This window comes from Gigantopelta aegis, chromosome 4 (assembly GCF_016097555.1).
Source record: "Gigantopelta aegis isolate Gae_Host chromosome 4, Gae_host_genome, whole genome shotgun sequence".
Lineage (NCBI taxonomy): Eukaryota > Metazoa > Mollusca > Gastropoda > Neomphalida > Peltospiridae > Gigantopelta > Gigantopelta aegis.
This window is the reverse complement of record NC_054702.1, coordinates 8737056-8759664: the sequence shown is the minus strand read 5'-3', so window position 1 is coordinate 8759664 and position 22609 is coordinate 8737056. Positions and strand designations below refer to the sequence as shown.

At 35.0% G+C, this 22609-nt stretch overlaps 1 protein-coding gene across 1 annotated transcript in view; it reads left to right on the top strand.

The window, feature by feature from the left end:
- The window catches only part of LOC121372620 (src substrate protein p85-like), a 37758-nt gene extending 16134 nt beyond the window's left edge, over positions 1-21624 (top strand). The window contains exons 5-15 of the mRNA XM_041499044.1: positions 1690-1800; positions 4680-4734; positions 6463-6573; positions 9632-9742; positions 10320-10430; positions 11412-11575; positions 13292-13358; positions 14836-14984; positions 16715-17069; positions 18170-18225; positions 18924-21624. Of these exons, the coding sequence (XP_041354978.1) occupies positions 1690-1800; positions 4680-4734; positions 6463-6573; positions 9632-9742; positions 10320-10430; positions 11412-11575; positions 13292-13358; positions 14836-14984; positions 16715-17069; positions 18170-18225; positions 18924-19004 (1371 nt within the window). The 3' untranslated portion in view covers positions 19005-21624. The remainder of the gene's footprint in view (positions 1-1689; positions 1801-4679; positions 4735-6462; positions 6574-9631; positions 9743-10319; positions 10431-11411; positions 11576-13291; positions 13359-14835; positions 14985-16714; positions 17070-18169; positions 18226-18923) is intronic.
- Positions 21625-22609: the final 985 nt, after the last annotated feature.

Below are 22609 nucleotides of genomic sequence, written 5' to 3'. Positions count from 1 at the left end.
CTCTAAATAGTTAGCACTGCACAGAGGTATGATGCAAAGGACTTTATCTAGATATGCTCTAAATAGTTAGCACTGCACAGAGGTATGATGCAAGGGACTTTAGTCTAGATATGCTCTAAATAGTTAGCACTGCCCAGAAGTATGATGCAAGGGACTTTACTCTAGATATGGCTCTAAATAGTTAGCACTGCACAGAAGTATGATGCAAGGGACTTTAGTCTAGATACGGCTCTAAATAGCCCTGCACAGAAGTATGATGCAAGGGACTTTAGTCTAGATAAGGCTCTAAATAGTTAGCACTGCACAGAAGTATGATGCAAGGGACTTTAGTCTAGATACGGCTCTAAATAGCCCTGCACAGAAGTATGATGCAAGGGACTTTAGTCTAGATATGGCTCTAAATAGTTAGCCCTGCACAGAGGTATGATGCAAGGGACTTTAGTCTAGATATGGCTCTAAATAGCCCTGCACAGAAGTATGATGCAAGGGACTTTAGTCTAGATATGGCTCTAAATAGTTAGCACTGCACAGAAGTATGGTGCAAGGGACTTTAGTCTAGATATGGCTCTAAATAGTTAGCACTGCACAGAAGTATGGTGCAAGGGACTTTAGCCTAGATATGGCTCTAAATAGTTAGCACTGCACAGAGGTATGATGCAAGGGACTTTAGCCTAGATATGGCTCTAAATAGTTAGCACTGCACAGAGCTATGATGCAAGGGACTTCAGTCTAGATATGCTCTAAATAGTTAGCACTGCACAGAGGTATGATGCAAGGGACTTTAGTCTAGATATGCTCTAAATAGTTAGCACTGCACAGAAGTATGATGCAAGGGACTTTAGCCTAGATATGGCTCTAAATAGTTAGCACTGCACAGAGGTATGATGCAAGGGACTTTAGTCTAGAAATGGCTCTAAATAGTTAGCACTGCACAGAAGTATGATGCAAGGGACTTTAGCCTAGATATGGCTCTAAATAGTTAGCCCTGCACAGAAGTATGATGCAAGGGACTTTAGTCTAGATATGGCTCTAAATAGTTAGCCCTGCACAGAAGTATGATGCAAAGGCTGAACATGTCATTTGTGTCTTGCCTGTACAAAGTAAAAAGGTCTGATACAGGTATTACTTTTCCAATGGCGGCAGTGGCTGTCAATTTTTGCATTAAAACTTAATTTTATCATTTCGCATTAAGATCAGCTTCTCACAAACTATATGTTCGAGCAGGGCTAGCTCTGGGTGAGCAAAACAATTTGCCAAATTGTCTTTTATACTTCAAATATTGAAGAAATTGTCAGTTGTTTTCTAAAAAATGTCAATTATTACATGAAATTATTTCGCCAAACTAAAATAAAATTCACCAACTGCTTTCAAAATTCACAATTGGCGAGTTTGGTGAGTGACAGAGCTAGCTCTGTCCGAGGTCAGTGAAACTTGGTTTACAGTTGCACCTATGTATGTTCATAATAGTGCATCAACATTGTTTTTGTGATAGGCGAGACATTTAATTCCACAGAATTCTTGTTGAGGAAAGTAAATATTTTTAAAAACAAAATAACCAATAAATAAACAAAAACGCAAAATTGATGTAATTTTGCTATTTAATGTTTGAAAGCAGGAAACAACAGTTGTAAAACTAATGTGCTGTATTTGTTATTCAATATGATTTAATATATGTACATTGTTTTATAGTCTGCCGTGGGCCATGATTATCAGGAGAAGTTATCGAAGCATGCCAGTCAGACTGATGCTGCCAAAGGTTTTGGAGGGAAATATGGTGTACAGACTGACAGAAAGGACAAAGTGAGACATTTAATAGTGTTAGGTACACTCATACATTGTACACAGTTTGTAATGGTTGTGAAAGGACAAAGTGACACATTTAATAGTGTTAGGTACACTCATACATTGTACACAGTTTGTAATGGTTGTGAAAGGACAAAGTGAGACATTTAATAGTGTTAGGTACACTCATACATTGTACAGAGTTTGTAATGGTTGTGAAAGGACAAGGTGAGACATTTAATAGTGTTAGGTACACTCATACATTGTACAGAGTTTGTAATGGTTGTGAAAGGACAAGGTGAGACATTTAATAGTGTTAGGTACACTCATACATTGTACAGAGTTTGTAATGGTTGTGAAAGGACAAGGTGAGACATTTAATAGTGTTAGGTACACTCATACATTGTACAGAGTTTGTAATGGTTGTGAAAGGACAAGGTGAGACATTTAATAGTGTTAGGTACACTCATACATTGTACAGAGTTTGTAATGGTTGTGAAAGGACAAAGTGAGACATTTAATAGTGTTAGGTACACTCATACATTGTACAGAGTTTGTAATGGTTGTGAAAGGACAAAGTGAGACATTTAATAGTGTTAGGTACACTCATACATTGTACAGAGTTTGTAATGGTTGTGAAAGGACAAAGTGAGACATTTAATAGTGTTAGGTACACTCATACATTGTACAGAGTTTGTAATGGTTGTGAAAGGACAAAGTGAGACATTTAATAGTGTTAGGTACACTCATACATTGTACACAGTTTGTAATGGTTGTGAAAGGACAAAGTGCGACATTTAATAGTGTTAGGTACACTCATACATTGTACACAGTTTGTAATGGTTGTGAAAGGACAAAGTGAGACATTTAATAGTGTTAGGTACACTCATACATTGTACACAGTTTGTAATGGTTGTGAAAGGACAAAGTGACACATTTAATAGTGTTAGGTTCACTCATACATTGTACACAGTTTGTAATGGTTGTGAAAGGACAAAGTGAGACATTTAATAGTGTTAGGTACACTCATACATTGTACACAGTTTGTAATGGTTGTGAAAGGACAAGGTGACACATTTAATAGTGTTAGGTACACTCATACATTGTACACAGTTGTAATGGTTGTGAAAGGACAAAGTGAGACATTTAATAGTGTTAGGTACACTCATACATTGTACACAGTTTGTAATGGTTGTGAAAGGACAAGGTGAGACATTTAATAGTGTTAGGTTCACTCATACATTGTACACAGTTTGTAATGGTTGTGAAAGGACAAGGTGAGACATTTAATAGTGTTAGGTACACTCATACATTGTACACAGTTTGTAATGGTTGTGAAAGGACAAGGTGACACATTTAATAGTGTTAGGTTCACTCATACATTGTACACAGTTTGTAATGGTTGTGAAAGGACAAGGTGACACATTTAATAGTGTTAGGTACACTCATACATTGTACACAGTTTGTAATGGTTGTGAAAGGACGAGGTGACACATTTAATAGTGTTATGTTCACTCATACATTGTACAGAGTCTGTACTGGTTTGTGAAATACTTGAAAATTATAAAACTTGCAAATGTAATTTTCCAGGCCTAGAAAGTCATGGAATTTTAAAACTGGTTATGGTAAATGAAAATTGGTTGATAGTTAATTTTTTCTGCATATAAAATACTGTATATCTTCATCTAAAAGTCAAATCTGTGAGGTTGACTTATATGGGGCTCAGAAAATTACACAAACAATATTACTGTTTTGAAGATGATATTGCAAATTTTTTATAGTTTAATTATACCTATATGTCAATTTGACAATTTTATTTTTTCTATAACTTTTTATATTTTTGGTTGTATTAGATAGTTTTGGGTTTAAAATGCCCTGTGAAAGACATAAGATCTTATATGCTAAAATGACAGCCATCACTAACAACTGATCTATAAACAATTCCATCCATTGTTTGCTTATGTTTATTCTTGAGAGCAGGATCTAGCGCAGTTGGTAGAGGGCTGACCTGAAGTGCATGTGTTACAGGATTGAACCACCTCAGTAGTCCCATTCTCAGATTGTTTTTTTTCCTCTGTCCCAACCAGTACCCCAACACTGATGTATCAAGAAGTTCTGTTTTGTTTAATGACACCACTGGAGGACATTGATTAATTAATCGTTGTATGTCAGACATTTTGTAATTTTGACTCGTAGTCAACAGGGGAAACCCACAACATTTTTTCTAATGCAGCAAGGGAATTTTTATATGCACTTCCCACAGACAGGATAGCACATACCACGGCCTTTAATATACCAGTCGTGGTGCACTGGCTGGAACGAGAAATAGCCCAATGGGCCCGCTGACGGGGATCGATCCCAAACTGACCGCACATCAAGCGAGTGCTTTACCACTGGGCTACGTCCCGCCCCTTCTGATGTATCAAAGGCTGTGGTATGTATTATCCTGTTTGTGGGAAAGATCCCTTGCTGCTGATGGAAAAATCTTGTAGGTTTTTTCTAAGACTACAAATAAAAAAATATTACCAAATGTTTGACATCCAATAGCCAATGATCTGTAAATCAATGTGCTCTAATGGTCTTGTTAAACAAAACAAATTTTAACTTACATATATGTTTATTCTGAAATCTTGTCACTGGCATTAACTGTTGTTAATCTTTTGTACAAAATAGGCCTGTATATACACAGACTCGACCGTAATCAACTTCATGAATATTAATCAGAGAGCACTGAAATAGTTTAGACTGACCTCTAGTGGGTTAACAGTGAGGAATCACATTCTTAGCATAACTCCATTTCAGGTTATGCTCATTGCGAATTAAAGGAAACATGTTTTGTACTTTTGTGTATTTATTTTCTTTTATCATACATGTAACAGATTATTTTATGTTTGTAGGCTGCAGAGGGCTATGATTATAAAGGGAAAGTTGAGAAACATGCTTCTCAGACAGGTATTACTCTACTGACATCATTTATGTTCATAAATTGGATATTTCATAGCATGCTGGGCTTTCAGAATATGGTATATGCCTTGTGGTTTTTAACCATTAGGCTGGTAAAATAGTTATTTTGACTGATTGAAAACTAGTTTAAATTTATGTTTTTTAAATCAGCTGAAATGTGACTATTTTTGTATCCCAAAGTCGTATGCAAAAAGAATTAAATTTGAATTGTTTGGATTTTTCTCCCATTTACCTGGTCTTAGCATTTACAAAGTTATATATCATGTTGGGATGGATAATTCCTGAAAGTATTTTTTAAATGCAAATTATAATTACTGTATTCTAAGCAAAAGATAAAAAAAATCTTGCATCGTCATCTTCAATGTGAAAAAAATATGTGTTTAATTAAGAATATGAGACGAATAAAACTACGGTATATCTTTTTAAAATCAGTTTCTCATGGTGATAGTATATGATTTCTTTCTTTCACGCTAGCTGAATAATAATAAATAGTTGTTGGTAACAGTCATGTTTTCAGTGAAGTTAATGAATGACTCTTTAAATTGTGATAACATTGTATGACGCCATATAACCGTAAATAAAATGTGTTGAGTGCGTCGTTAAATAAAACATTTCCTTCCTTTAAATTGTGTTAACATAGTATGACATTAGACTAAGAAATAGCATCTTTCGGGTTATGTACTGGTGGATTAATATGTATTGGACTAAGATTAATATAGCATGTTAAGTTTGTGAGTTATTTACTGGACTACAATTCATATAGCATGTTTTAAGTTTGTGATTTATATACTGGACTAAGATGGCATGTTTTGGGGTTTAGGGCAGTTCAACGTACATTACAGCAAATGACCCAGTATGTCCATTAACTGCACATAGTTGATCACCAGTGCAACAAAGACATAATTTTAGATTTATATGTATGCTCAAAGTGATGATGTAATGTCACATGATTTTGTCTCTCCTTGATGAGGTCAGAAGATGAGATGTATTACTTTTCAGATGATGGCATTTTTTGTGTTTTGTTCCATTTTTCACAAACGATAAGTCCTTGAAACTTGGTTATTTAAGTTATGAGTGCAATTGTTTTTTGGTTCATGCAAGTATGAACAAAAACAACAACAATATGTACACTGTCTGACCGTGTAGTGGGTCATATAAAAGTGTGTGTGTGTGGGGGGGGGGGGGGGGGGGGGGGCTTCTGTAGGTGTGACTTAAATGTTTTCATTTCATTGAGATATAAATGCAAAAAAGTAAGCAATGCTCGACCAATTGGATTGCTGTAAAGTGGATAGACTAAATGAAAATTTAATTATTTCAAGATGCATCTATGTATCTTAATATCAATGCCTGTTAAAACAAAATTAATTTTTTTATTAAATTAAAAAACAATTTAATTAATTTTTCTAAGACCTATTATTAATCCTGAATGTTACATGACAAATTATGTCTTTATTCACTGAACCAGTTTATGCTATGTGAGACATTTAATTCTGCAGCATTCTTGACTAAATTTATCCTAAAACACTGTAATACATTGCTATGTACAACAGAGAGAGTGCATATCGTTAGCCAATGCACTGTGATGTAGATACTTGCATACTCAGCTAAAATTGAATGGTTTGGTTTTATATTCTAGACTGATAGAGCATGTGTTGGTTTGTGTGTTTTATAAACTGAACTGTCTTGTTTGCTGCATGTTTGACACTTTACTCGTAGACTACAGTCAAGGATTCGGTGGAAAGTATGGCATTCAGAAAGACCGCGTCGACAAATCGGCTGTAGGCTGGGAGCATAAGGAGGTAGTGGACAAACACGAGTCACAGAAAGGTATAACAGCTAGTGTAAAATCTAAAGTGGTGAGGAGGTCATGACACAGGTTAACATTAGATAGGCAATGTAGGCTGAGAACAGTAGGTACTACTGGAATAATAGGTATAACATTGCAACAGTTTTAACATTAGATAGGCAATGTAGGCTGGGAACATAACATATTACTGGACAAAAATGAATAGCAGAAAGGTATAACAGCTAGTATTTAAACTAAAGTGATGAAGATCATTGTAACATTAGATGAGGAATGTAGGCTGGGAACATGCCATATTACTGGATAAACATGAATGGCAGAAAGGTATAACAGTCTGTGTGTGTAAACTAAAGTGATGAAGATCATTGTAACATTAGATGAGGAATGTAGGCTGGGAACATGCCATATTACTAGATAAACATGAATGGCAGAAAGGTATAACAGTCTGTGTGTGTAAACTAAAGTGATGAAGATATGAGAATAGACTTTTAACATTAGATGAGGAATGTAGGCTGGGAACATGCCATGTAAACATGAATGGCAAAAGGTATAACTAAAAAGTGATGAAGATCATTGTAACATTAGATGAGGAATGTAGGCTGGGAACATGCCATATTACTGGATAAACATGAATGGCAGAAAGGTATAACAGTCTGTGTGTGTAAACTAAAGTGATGAAGATCATTGTAACATTAGATGAGGAATGTAGGCTGGGAACATGCCATATTACTAGATAAACATGAATGGCAGAAAGGTATAACAGTCTGTGTGTGTAAACTAAAGTGATGAAGATCATTGTAACATTAGATGTGTAGGCTGTGAGTGGGAAATGCTAAAGTGATGAAGATAAACATTGTATAACAGTCTGTGTGTGTAAACTAAAGTGATGATCATTGTAGGAGGAATGTAGGCTGGGAACATGCCATATTACTGGATAAACATGAATGGCAGAAAGGTATAACAGTCTGTGTGTGTAAACTAAAGTGATGAAGATCATTGTAACATTAGATGAGGAATGTAGGCTGGGAACATGCCATATTACTGGATAAACATGAATGGCAGAAAGGTATAACAGTCTGTGTGTGTAAACTAAAGTGATGAAGATATGAGAATAGACTTTTAACATTAGATGAGGAATGTAGGCTGGGAACATGCCATATTACTGGATAAACATGAATGGCAGAAAGGTATAACAGTCTGTGTGTGTAAACTAAAGTGATGAAGATCATTGTAACATTAGATGAGGAATGTAGGCTGGGAACATGCCATATTACTGGATAAACATGAATGGCAGAAAGGTATAACAGTCTGTGTGTGTAAACTAAAGTGATGAAGATCATTGTAACATTAGATGAGGAATGTAGGCTGGGAACATGCCATATTACTGGATAAACATGAATGGCAGAAAGGTATAACAGTCTGTGTGTGTAAACTAAAGTGATGAAGATCATTGTAACATTAGATGAGGAATGTAGGCTGGGAACATGCCATATTACTAGATAAACATGAATGGCAGAAAGGTATAACAGTCTGTGTGTGTAAACTAAAGTGATGAAGATATGAGAATAGACTTTAACATTAGACAGAGGTCGGGATGTAGCCCAGTGGTAAAGTGCCTAATGTACGGTCAGTCTGGGATTGATCGCCATCACAGTGTGCCAGTTGGACACTTTCTCGTTCCAACCAGTACACAACAACTGGTATATCAAAGGCTGTGGTATGTGCTATCATGTCTGTGGGATGGTGCATATAAAAATCCCTTGCTACTACTAAAAAAAAAGTGGGTTTCCTATATGTCAGAATTACCAAATGTTTGACATCCAATAGCTGATAATTAATAAATCAACATGCTCTAGTGGTGTCGTCAAACAAAACAAATTTTAACTTTCACATGAAACAGGGAATGTAGGCTGGGAACAGGTTTAACATCCATTGTTTATAATGATACAGACTAAAGGTATAAATTAACCAGTAACATTAGGGAACATCTCGGAAAACTGTAAAATGTTTCATCTGATGTGATGCAAAGAGCATACTAGTAATGATTATAATAACAACTTTATATAATACGGGTGACTGATTTAGCGTTAATCATCCACCATATGGCAGGCTTTCAATAACATGTAATATAACATTATAAAAGAAAAGGCCTTGCCCAATAGTCTAATTACATATTAATTAAAACACTGACCACTCATATTTTTAATACGCTACTTTCGTTGCTTGTAAAATATGGTTGTCAACTATGCATTTCGACTTGTTTTAACAAACAAGACTAGAAGAGATATTAACAGATAGATTTCATTTTAAATAGAAATAGCTACTGACACATCTAGATTGAGTTGGGACTTTAATAAATACACAATGAGCCGTTGGATTGCAGACATATTGAGCACCGCTCAAGGAGTTTGTTTTGTGCATAATTCACAAATTGCTGTACATGTCATGTGCTGTCTCAGAATTATGAGTCAGTTTGGTCAGATCTTAGTATAGTTAACATTTTATACAGGCCAAATTTACAATGCCTGTTTTTATTTTAATGCAGATGTTTAAGCATTATAAATATATATGTAGTAACACATGTAAGCATATAAGACAGAAATAGGCTTTGTAAATTTTGTCCTAAGAGTGATGTTTCGATTTGAATTTGACAAAAATTAAGTATTTAGACATTGCAAAACATTTCTTTAAATGTTTGAGAAAATAAGAAAGAAAGCTTAAGTGGGTTGTTGGGGGAGGAATAAGAATGATGTGGATTAAATATTTTTCTCAAAGAGTAACATTGTGGTTGAATCTAGATTATCATAATTCTAGTTACTGCCTTCCATCAGAGTCTTGACATCAAAGGTTGTGGGAACAGTGTTATATTTGAAATATGTTCAGCTAACAATGATTTAACATTGGTTACAGATTACAGTAAACTTTAATGATAGTGATTTAAATGTGTGTGTAATACATTGGTTACAGATTACAGTAAAATTGCATGATAGTGATATAAATGTGTGTGTAATATATTGGTTCCAGATTACAATAAACTTACATGATAGTGATTTAATTGTGTGTGTAATACGTTGGTTACAGATTACAGTAAAGGGTTCGGAGGTAAATACGGTGTACAGACGGACAGACAAGATAAATCTGCACTTGGCTACGATTACAAAGAGAAGGTGGAGAAACATGCCTCACAGAAAGGTAATTAACATAATAATGAGTATTTGAATTCTGAACTACTTTGTTAATAGCTACAATAAATTAATATAGATATAAATTACTCTCCTACCTTTAATTACCGATAGATTCCCCCCACATGTTGTAAAGACAAAAATCTTGAAAAAAACCCCATTACAATGATACAGATTCCACCTATTAGATGATAACCTATATTTATTTCGCTGAGATTGCCTAGAGCAAAAAGCATGTCATTTAATGCTGGCTGTCATTTTGCTTTTTTATGGAATACTATCCAAGAGGGATGAAACGATGTGACATAATCTAACAACATCATAACATGCATTGTGATGATGTTGTATTAATTACATATGCATTTTGGAGGCTCTTCCCCCCCCCCCCCCCCCTTTGTCTCTATATCGGTAATTAAAGGTAGAAAAGTAATTTATCGTAGTTGTTAACAATGTGGCTTGGACTTCTCAGTCGAATTTTATATATAGCATAAAATTGTGTTCTGCATGTTAAAATAGTAGACTACATTATTGTTAAGACAACATAAATCTGATTGAATATTAAAAGTATTTTTTAATACTGTTTGCAGATTACAGCCACGGATTTGGTGGAAAGTTTGGCGTCGAGACGGATCGAGTGGACAAGTCGGCTGTCGGTTATGAACACAAAGAGAAGATTGATAAACATGAATCACAGAAAGGTGACAGACACTAGCCATGTTAGCCAGCTGAGGCAGATCAGTCAATATATTTATGTTCTAAACTTAGCCCAGATCTGGCCATAATAGATTGATGTCTCTATTCTCATCGGAGTTTACTGCATCTCTGCAGTTTTCTACTAAAATACTAACAGAAAGAGATAAACTCTGAGAGTGAAAGCTTGTGAACTTGTATTTTGAAACAAATTACACAGAATTACAGCCAGTAAAATTTGCGACACCAATCAGCAGTACCGCTGGAAAAAGCTGTTGTAAAATTGATCTGCAATGGCTTTTTTTTATCATTATCAGGTATTATCTGGACCAAATGTTCATTGCAAGAGGATATGAATTTCCAGGGCTGCAAAAAACAAATTTAATTATTAAAATTGACTATTTCAGCATGAAAACTTTCTCACTCAGGTTACTGTGCCAATTTTTTCTACTCTGGTGTCACCAAATGTAGAAATGAGAAATAACAAATACAAGATGTTTCAGTTTTAGTTACCTAAATATTTCTAAGAGTATTTTAATTGAAAATTATAGTTGTAAGCTCTACAAATCTTGTGCTTAACTGTTGAAATACAGTGGTTTTTACTAAGCCATTTTTAAAAAATGCATTTTGTTTGTTGGTAATCCAGTTCATTCTTTTAGAAATTGATATACATGTGTATAGACTGGTTTTCTTTCCGCTTTTTCTAACCTGTAATTTAAATAATAAGGATGTTTTTCAGCTTGTAGTGATCCAGTAATATTATATAAACTGAAAATAGACAAAACAGAGTGCACTAAGCATGATTGTATTTATAAAAATTAAAAATATCTAGCTTTTGCTGAAATTCTAGATTTTATGTTAAAATTCTTCCTGTTTTAGTTCTTTGGTAAAAAGGTTACAGTAATCCTATTTGTTTCAACACCCTGCACAAATTTCCTGACTTTTTGTTTGTTTGTTTAATATTATTTATTCATCTTTTTTTGCTGCAGATTATGCAAAAGGTTTTGGTGGTAAGTTTGGTGTTCAAGATGCGACCGATACATCCGCACTGGGTTACGACAGTATGGGCAAGACAGAACTACACCCGTCACAAGTGGATGCCAAAAAAGGATTTGGAGGGAAGTTTGGAGTAGAGAAAGACAAGTTTGATAAGGTAATAAATGAATTATTTCAGTGCAGCTGACATGAAACACTAACTATTGCAGTGATTATATAGAGGATAATAAATGAGTTATTCCACTGCAGCTGACATGAAACACTAACTATTGCAGTGATTATATAGAGGATAATAAATGAGTTATTCTGCTGCAGCTGACATGAAACACTAACTATTGCAGTGATTATATAGAGGATAATAAATGAGTTATTCCGCTGCAGCTGACATGAAACACTAACTATTGCAGTGATTATATAGAGGATAATAAATGAGTTATTCCGCTGCAGCTGACATGAAACACTAACTATTGCAGTGATTATATAGAGGATAATAAATGAGTTATTTCAGTGCAGCTGACATGAAACACTAACTATTGCAGTGATTATATAGAGGATAATAAATGAGTTATTCCGCTGCAGCTGACATGAAACACTAACTATTGCAGTGATTATATAGAGGATAATAAATGAGCTATTCCACTGCAGCTGACATGAAACACTAACTATTGCAGTGATTATATAGAGGATAATAAATGAGCTATTCCACTGCAGCTGACATGAAACACTAACTATTGCAGTGATTATATAGAGGATAATAAATGAGCTATTCCACTGCAGCTGACATGAAACACTAACTATTGCAGTGATTATATAGAGGATAATAAATGAGCTATTCCACTGCAGCTGACATGAAACACTAACTATTGCAGTGATTATATAGAGGATAATAAATGAGCTATTCCACTGCAGCTGACATGAAACACTAACTATTGCAGTGATTATATAGAGGATAATAAATGAGCTATTCCACTGCAGCTGACATGAAACACTAACTATTGCAGTGATTATATAGAGGATAATAAATGAGCTATTCCACTGCAGCTGACATGAAACACTAACTATTGCAGTGATTATATAGAGGATAATAAATGAGCTATTTCAGTGCAACTGACATGAAACACTAACTATTGCAGTGATTATATAGAGGATAATAAATGAGTTATTCCGCTGCAGCTGACATGAAACACTAACTATTGCAGTGATTATATAGAGAATAATAAATGAGTTAGCAGTTATTGTGAATTTATGTTGTGAGTGAAATAAATTCTTCATTTATCATGAGCTTTAGTGAGTGATAAACGATAATTATTTCACTATGGACCCAGCTTTTTTAACCTGTCCGAATCAATGCACTATGACAGGTATGGTGCAACAAAGGCTATTGTATGTACTGTCCTGTCTATGGGAAGGTGTATATAAAAGGTCAGGTAAACAAACATTGTTTTCCTCTGTTGTGCTGTGGATTAGTGAACTTTGTTTTTTATACTTAGTAGACTTTCCACAAATATATTTTATATCATAAAGTTTAGATTGCCACAGTATAGGGAGAAAAAGGAGTTTTCAAAATAACAAAATGGTCCTGTCGTTTTTTTGTGGGTTTTTTACGGTCTATTTATTTATTAAGAAATAAATGAAATAGCAGTACTTATCACTAAAGCCAAACAATTTTATAACTTGATTGGCCAAGAAAGGATGATAACTATATTTGATTGTACTTGGGATTAATCTCCCTTTTATTCACCCCTTTTTACAGTTATTGATGAAACATATTTCAGGGGTGGTTGAGTGCGTATAGTTCTTTCTCAAGTGTTTTAAAAGTGATACTTTTCCTTGTGTGTTTTAAAATTAATACAGATCTAACTGATTTTTATAGAATGCAGGACGTTTCGAAGATATGCAAGGTGTTTCATCAAGTTATGAGAAGACAAAGCCAGCCGCCAGTAAGTGTTGATAAACTAAAATCTCTCAAATAGAACAATAACACAATGTGAATATTGTGTCTGTTGAAGCACTAGATGACTGGTGTCCCCCAGCTTTTTCATACACTGATAGTAGACTAGAACGCTGCCAACAGCTTACCGTGTTATAAGCAGACAATTATTGGTCATCTCACAGTAACTGAACGATCATTCTTCAAGCAGACCGGCCTCGGTGGCATCGTGGTAGGCCATCGGTCTACAGGCTGGTAGGTACTGGGTTCGGATCCCAGTCGAGGCATGGGATTTTTAATCCAGATACCGACTCCAAACCCTGAGTGAGTGCTCCCACTTGCACCGACCAGTGATCCATAACTGGTTCAAAAAAGGCCATGGTTTGTGCTATCCTGCCTGTGGGAAGCGCAAATAAAAGATTCCTTGCTGCTAATCGGAAGAGTAGCCCATGTAGTGGCGACAGCGGGTTTCCTCTCAAAATCTGTGGTCCTTAACCATATGTCTGACGCTATATAACCGTAAATAAAATGTGTTGAGTGCGTCGTTAAATAAAACATTTCTTTCTTTCATTCTTCAAGCAATTTTATTCATTTTCAGATGATCAATTCATTGAAATCTGATGGAATGGATGTAGCTCAGTGGTAGAGTGCTTACCTGATGGACATTCTTGTAAAAAATTAATCACCTTCAGTGAACCTTTCATGTTTTTTTTAATAAAAGGATGTGGTGTTTGTTCTGCCTATGAAAATGTAAATATAAAAGATGCTTTTCTGTAATTTGGTAGGTGTGGCCTGTGGCAACAATATGGTTCCTGTCTCTAATCAGAGTATTAAAATAGCCACATGTAGGCTTTTTCCCACAGTGTACAAAGGGTAAAATTACATACCTTAAAATCGTGAAAAGTAATAGATACATATTTTTAATTTTTTGAAAGATTACAGTAAGAGAAGTGCTGTTTAAAATTTGTCAAAAGTACATGGAATGCACTGTCCATTTTCAAAAGATTTGAATCCCATAACCACCTAGTAGGGGGCCATATGATCTGTTTGTTTTTATTACGTACCGTCAAGTTATTTTTTGACAAAAATCTTGCATGTTGTGTTAGTCACCTATTAGCCACAGTTAAAAAAAAATACCTTATATTAAACTAAGAATGTATCTCTATCGTTTGTTATTGAAACATAATGAGACAAATGTATACCTTATATTAAACTAAGAATGTATCTCTATCGTTTGTTATTGAAACATAATGAGACAAATTTAGGAAGCCTGTTTTTCTTAAATGCAGATGTTTAGGCATTGTAAATATATGCAATCACACATGTGTAAGACAAAAATAAGCCTTGTAAATTCAGCTCCAAATGTTTCCTTACCATATGAAGAATGTTGCTACACCATTATGCTGCAATTACATTTACAGTTTTGAAGTAAATATTAACAGACAGTCTTCAGCAAAATTAATTCATTAACTTGGGGTTTGTTTCAGGTTCAAGTGGAGCCAAGAGTCTTAAGAGTAGGTTTGAAAATATGGCGAAGGATGCTGAGGAAGAAAACCGGAAACGGGCAGAAGAAGAACGATCAAGGAGAGAGGCTCGTGAGAAAAAGGAACAAGAAAAACAGAAGAAGCACGAAGAGGTAAAAATGTCTGCGGTTGTCCTATAAAACAGGAGGCTTTGTAGCTCCATCTTAACAGTTTGTTTGATTTACCATAGTTTGACACCCAATAGCCGATGTATTTTTTGTGCTGGGGTGTCGTTCATTCATTCCATCTTAATGGAATGGGATGTAGCCCAGTGGTAAAGTGCTCGCTTGATGTGTGGTCGGTCTAGGATTGATCCCCGTCGGTGCACCCATTTGGGCTATTTCTTGGTTCAGCCAGTGCACCACGACTGGTATATCAAAGGGTGTGGTATGTGCTATCCTGCCTGTGGGATGTCACATATAAAAACTCCCTTGCTACTAACAGAAAAATGTAGCAGATTTTCTCTCTAAAGACTATGTCAAAATTATCAAATGTTTGACATCCAATAGCCAGTGATTAATAAATCAATGTGCTTTATAACATTTTCAGCCAATTGATATGACTCTTTGTTCTTTTTTTCAAAATCAAAATTTATAGTCAAGTGTTGTTATCTCGATGTTTATTGTTTTCAAAACCCATAGTATATCAAGTTTGACAAATGTTCCATGGCATAATTTACACTACAAACAGTATGTTAATCTTGAACCATAAAATTCACTGCCTTTTTCGGGGAAAATTACACGGAGTTTAACTAACGATTACTTGTGCATCAGATTTTGTCAGTTTTTATCTTTCCAGATATGTCTATGTCTATGTGTGTATATAATATAGTGATTTCCCTAGAAATTTTTGGGGCACTTTTATTTCATTAAAAATTAATTGAAATAAACATTAATGTAATTTATGTGCTTGCTATAATAAATGAATGGCAAAAGATATAAAAGACATATTTTATTAATTAATAATACCTTTTTTGGGTGTTTTATAAAGGCAATTTTAGAATTAATTACTGAAAAAGGCTTGTTTAATCTCAGGGCAGCATGGCACTGATTACGGCAAGATGGTGCTAGACTATTGAGGCATGGTGCCGCATCATGCTATAACCAGCTAGGGAAAACACTATAATATAAGTGTGTGTGTGTGTGTGCGAATGTATGTTGCAAAAATCGGGGTGGGGGGGGGGGGGGGGTGGTGGTGGTGGAAATTACAGACATATCAAACTCCTGTTTCTCATGAACAGAGATAGCTTAAGTGTAACAGGGATATTAGAAAAAACAATTCTTGTTACCCAGATGTATTAATCCATGTTGTATATAGATGATACTCCCCAAGTGTCTTGTGATACCATAATTTGTCAGCACGAGTTGATAAAAGTATGAAATCTGAGGTTTGCTGACAATTTTATACTTTCATCAACCAGTGCTGATAAATTATGATGTCACAAGACACGAGGGGGGGGGGGGGGGGGGTGGTGTTATTCTTTATATCATCCATTATCAATCATTTCATGCATGATAGTTGTGAACAATGTTAGTAATATGAGTTGAATGTCACTATATTTGGCAGTGGTAGACTCGTTAACTAGCAGAACGGCAGTGGTGTGACATCATTAATGATAGGTTTAGCACTGAAACAAACAGAGTAATGTAACAAAATATTGTCTTGTGATTAAAATTTGGCCAATCAAGATTATAAGAAGCAATATCTCCTGCGGAGAATATCACAGGAGATATCGCAAATTATAGTGCCAGCGATGTCTCCTACAAAAATCTCTAATGGATAATAAATTCTAATAACTATAAACTCACGATAGTCTCTTTGAGAAAATATTTATAATTTTCAGGAGAGAATTAATAAAGAGAGATGGCAGGAGAAGGAAGCCAAAGATGTGTATGAGGAGGAAAATGTGTATGAAGAGGAGCCCGAATCAGAGGCTGTTGAAATGCAAAGTAAGTTGGAGGCGAAACCCGCGAGTCCTGCCGAGGAAACGGAGATATATGATGATTCGGAGAGTCTCGTTGAAGGAAAACCCACGAGTCCGATAGCCAAGCAACCCGAGCCTGAGTCTGTGTACGAGTTCGACCAAGTGGAAGATGAAGCTGTATACAACACTGCTGACGATGTGGAGCCTGAGAACACCTCCAGCGTGGACACCTCATCAGGCATGACGGCCGTCGCGCTCTACGACTACCAGGCTGGTGAGAACCGAATGTTGTATCAGTTGTTATCAGTCTTATTGTCGGTTTAGTTCTCTGCCGGTCCAACTTGAGTGTACTTTACAGTTTGTCTTCATCTATTTGTCTCATGTATAGTTTCCCCCGATTGTATTTTGGGAATGCCTAAGTTACTGGGTTGACATTTTGTCTCTAGTTTTATCATATTACAGATAAAGTTTGACTTTCATGGAGGATTTAGGGATGGGGTGTAGCCCACTGGTAAAGTGTCTGCCTCATGCCTGGTTGGTCTAGGATTAACCCCAGCAGGTGGGCCTATGAACTATTTCTTATTTCAGCCAGTGCACCACGACTGGTATATCAAAGGCTGTGGTATATACTATCCTGTGGGATGATGCATATAAAAGATCCCTTGCTACTAATGGAAAAATGTAGCAGGTTTCCTCTCTAAGACTATGTCAAAATGACCAAGTGTTTGACATCCAATAGCCGATGATTAATAAATCAATGTGCTCTAGTGGTGGTGTTAAACAAACCAAACTTTAATTTTTTTTTTCGTAGGGTATTTGCCCATCTTATCAGATGTGAAAATAATTGGGCCTGGTACGGAAGATGTATTGCTTTAGCAGTATTCCGTGTACTTCGTTTTTTCTTCTTTTTTCGTTCCTATCTCTTTTTTTCCAAGAACAGTGGTGTATTTACAAATGTAAATGGAGTGAATGTTAAATAAGAATGTTTTCATTTTCTGAGTACACTATTGATGTATAAAATGACAATTTGTATAAAATCACACTTTCACAAAGTATACTGAATTAATATACACTGAAATGAAATCAACAAATATAATAAACTGTTTATCTGCATTTTATAAAAGAATTAGATAATGCATTAAAAATAATCCAGTAATTTGAGTATTTAACAAAATTAGTAATTTAATGTTAATGAAGATAAGCTGTGTGCAGTTTGTTATCTTTTGGGCTATCACTTGCTAATTTACGATTTGATATCAGCATGATACGTTTTGTGGAACATATTTTCAAAGCTATTCACCACATCAGTCTCTCTGCAAGCATGTGACATTTTGAAAGAGAAAATGGCTCAGTTTTTGTTGTTTTTTGTTGCAGATGATGAAGATGAAATTTCTTTTGATCCTGATGATATAATAACAAACATTGAAAAGGTAACAGTGAATGTCTTAGATGGTAGTTTGGTAGTTTAAGCCTCATTTTAAACTAGAAATTTGTCTTTTAATACTTTTGAATTGAGCCATTATATTGATATTTTACAACTGAAGTTTGATTAATTTTTCAAAATGTTTCTAATTTTGTATTTCTGGCCAGTAGGAACAGTGGGAGAGAGAGTGGGGTGAGAGAGTGGGAGAGAGAGAGTGGGGGAGAGAGTGGGGGAGAGAGTGGGGGCACGTGATGACCAAGACATTTACTTTTTTTGGTCAGTGATTAAGTGCTCACTCGTTTGTGGGCTCTATGAGCTATATCTCATTTCAGCCAGTGCACCTCGACTGATATATCAACGGCTGTGGTATGTGCTATGGGATGATGCATATAAAAGATCCCTTGCTTCTAATGAAACAAAAATGTAGCAGGTTTTTTTTCTAAGACTACATGTATATGTCAAAAGTATCAAATTGTTTCTCTGTCTTGTTACAAAGAGAATACTGTGCACACTATGAATAGGTTGTATTTTAAATTATTTGGATCTTCACAAGAATCCTTTATTTTTTTAAAGTTATAACCTCAAAAGGATTTTTTCCCTGCTTGCATTAGATGTAGTATTTGCCATGCATTGTGCTACATGGTTTGTGTGTTCCTGTGATAACCAGCTGTATGGGGAGTCTCTAACTTGATGTTTTTGTTTCAGATTGATGAGGGCTGGTGGAAAGGGCAGTGTCACGGCAAGACTGGACTTTTCCCGGCTAATTACGTCGAGATGAAGGAATGAATGGAAGTTTGCGAGAGCTCTGAGCCAACAGCTCCCGAGTTGGACAGTATGATCTTCACAACATTCTAGCTGCGCAGTATTCCATGTGTAAATGACCGTTATGAAAGACAGACAGAACTGTTGACGTTGATCAGAGATCAAGATTCTGCCCTTTTTGTATCTTCCTACAATTCACTGATCTGTCTACAACAGGACTAATAAACTTTTGTATGTTACTCTTACAAAGTAATGATACAGACCCTTATGAACTTCATCGGTTGTTCCATTCATACTGGGACAGCTTAGCTACGCATGTTATTTTGCTTGTTATTAGTCATATATTGCACCATTTGGCGATAACAAAACAGTACATGTTTTACTGCTAGAGAATTTAATATTTAGTGGATTTTTGTTTTCAAAAGCTACAAAAAATTCTATCTTCAGTGAATTTGCTTACAAGTTATAGAACAGTATGACAGTAGATGAGCATTCTTTTTTTTTTTTTTACAAATAACAGTTATTAGAACTACAAACAAACTTTCTCAATAATTGTAAGTTATAAACTTTGTTTGCTGGTATACATCATTGGTTGTACTGTGTCAAGTTTGGTTATACTCCTGCAGATTTCCATTCCTATTAGCTACAGAATAATTGATAAAACTGTACAATATATTGACTATAGACTGGTGTAACCATTAATGTACGTTGACAAATCTATTTTGGATACTATTGAGCTTTATTGTAATACATGTATCTTGTCTTCCTGTTATCGTGAGAGGTGGGTTACAGTGGTGACTTAGTGTTTTGCTCATTACCACTTTATTGTTAAGACTCCTACAAATTTGAAAATAGATTGTCTTTAAAACTGATATTATAGCTTTGACCCTGCTGGACAGTGTTGAATGATGGGTTCATAGGAACTGTGTGCAGGCTGATACTCTTATTTTGTAGCGTTTTCTCTACCATTTGTTACAGTATTAATGTGTAATTTGGTCCTATTACACCGTTCTGTATTGTATTCCTAAACAACCATTTAAGAAAAGACTGAGATTTATATCAACATTTGTTGCAAGATTTTAGATTAAAGATATCCAATTGGTTGCTTTATGATGAGACCAAACTGTCCAATGATAACAACACTATTGATGGCAATTATCAACTATGATGTGCAAATTACTGGGAAAGCACAAAAAGGTTTTAGTCTGAATTATTTTTTGTATTAATTTTTTTTTTAACTTGTTTTTTTTTTTAAATATATAATAAATAGAATACTACAATTAATGTGTATTAAATGTCATTTATTTTATAACTCTTCATTTTATAATGTATTCAACTCACTTTTGCATGTTTTGAAACAATTCATTAATATAAGTCTTATCTAATGGCAACTCACATAGTATGTTGTTACATAAATTATGCATTTAAAAAGCAGAAAGAGATGGGTTGTGTCTGTCCGAGAAACTGAAGTAAAACTGGTGATGAGCAAACTTCGTCTCCACCAGTCTGTTACTATTTTACTGAAGTAATGGATGGCAGTGTTTGAAATACAATATTATCAATAGTAAACAACAATTTAAAGCATTTAACCCAAGTTCCAGAGATGTGAACCATCATCCTTTTGAGCTATTGCAGACAAAAGTACAACCAGAAACATAATTTACCAAATTTTCATAATTTAAGCAAGATGTAAGAAATATGTACATTGACGGTAAAAAAGCTGCAATAACCTAAAACATTGTAAACTGACTTGGGTCATTGGCTTTTAAAGTTTATAAATGAATAATCTTAATTACTGTATATCTTTGTATATAAAACAGATTTTCAAAGGATAATGAAACAATCTTTTTATATTTGTTATTCTTTGTTGTGCAGGATGTTTTGGTCACATTTGTGCTAGCAATAGATTTGTCAGTTGTAATGTCGAGTCACTGATGCATGGTTATTAAAGTATTTTCGTGGAGACAGTGACAAAATATGCTTTTATGTACAAATTGTTATATATTTTTATATATCTGTAGGTGATTTATGAAATTTTTTATATCATAACATAATGCAGATTTTTGATATTATATTACCAAAGTATGAATTCTGAATAAGTAATTATTCTATTAAAAATATTTAGTCAGTTACTCATGTCAAAATAATGCAGGACATTTTATTTTATTTTATAAAGAATTCATTCAAGCGAACTCGAGCATTTTTTTCCTTCTCTTATTTAAATGTTTTAACTAAAACTTTATTATTTGGCAGTGTGTGTACCAGGTAGTCATAATGGGAATAGTTTGCATAGTTCAGGCATTGTATTTTTAAGTTTTTTGGAACACAAGTTTTTCTAAGAAACTACAAAACTAGATGTACTGAACTAATTATCAGTTCAAAGGCTCTGGTATGTGCTGCTCTGAATTTTACAATATCTGTGGATGTTTAACTATGTTATGCTGTGCAGTAATCAAGTTGTTTACATTAGAAAAAGTGATTCTTCAGTCAACTTCCAGACTGGTTTATGTCCAGTTCTGACAGTACGAGAACAGTCAAAACTCTCCATACTATTGGTATATTTGTGAGTGTACATATCTTAATATATATTCATACATGATAAAAACTATGCAAAAATAAACAAATAAATATACTACAAAAAGAATTTGTGCATATCTGTACTTCTTCAAATCAGACTACCAGGCAAGGATCCAGGTTCGGATTTTGAGGTTCCTCGAGAAATCCAGTGTTAGCAGAGAAATACAAATGATTTATTTTAGAGGGGGACATGTAATAGCTTCGTAAGATAGTGTTTTCTGCAATAGCTTAATATATACTGATGAAAAGAAATAAAGGATCACACAGATAGCAACAAGAAATAATGACTGCATCAAAAATCGGTTCATACTGTCAGAAGTTGACTGGGAACATATAAGCAGCACATTCAACACTACAGACATTCAATCCCACATTACAACTGTGTGTGAAATATAGACATTACTACATTTGCATGTGTTCCCTTATTTATTTCCATCAGTAAAGGTGACTCAATGTTTTTGTTTATCACCTATTTGATGGGACTCCTTGGTAAAGTGACGGATATTAGGTTTTCTTCTTTACCAAACATGTTCTAGTTTTAAATAACTGGAAGCATCCATCACCACCCACACAACCAGTGAACCACGATGGTATAGCAAAGGCTGTGGAATGTGTTATTCTGTCTGTGGGATGGTGCATACAACAGATCCTTGGTACTAATGGAAAAATGTAGTGGGTTTCCTCTACGATTGTGTCAAAATGACCGTATGTTTGACATCCAATAGCCGATGATTAATAAATCAATGTGCTCAAGTGGTGTCATTGAAACACACTTTCAACCCTCACCACCCAAGTTCTGCACACTGTTGATGTATATTTCAAGTACCTGGGGGAGGGATGTAGCTCAGTGGTATAGCGCTCGCTCGATCGGTCTGGGATCGATCTCCGTCAGTGGGCCCATTGGGCTATTTCTCGTCACAGGCAGTGCACCACGACTGGTATATCAAAGGCCGTGGTATGTGCTATCCTGTCTGTGGGATGGTGCATATAAAAGATCCCTTGCTGCTAATCAGAAAGAGTAGCCCATGAAGTGGCGACAGCGGCTTTCCTCT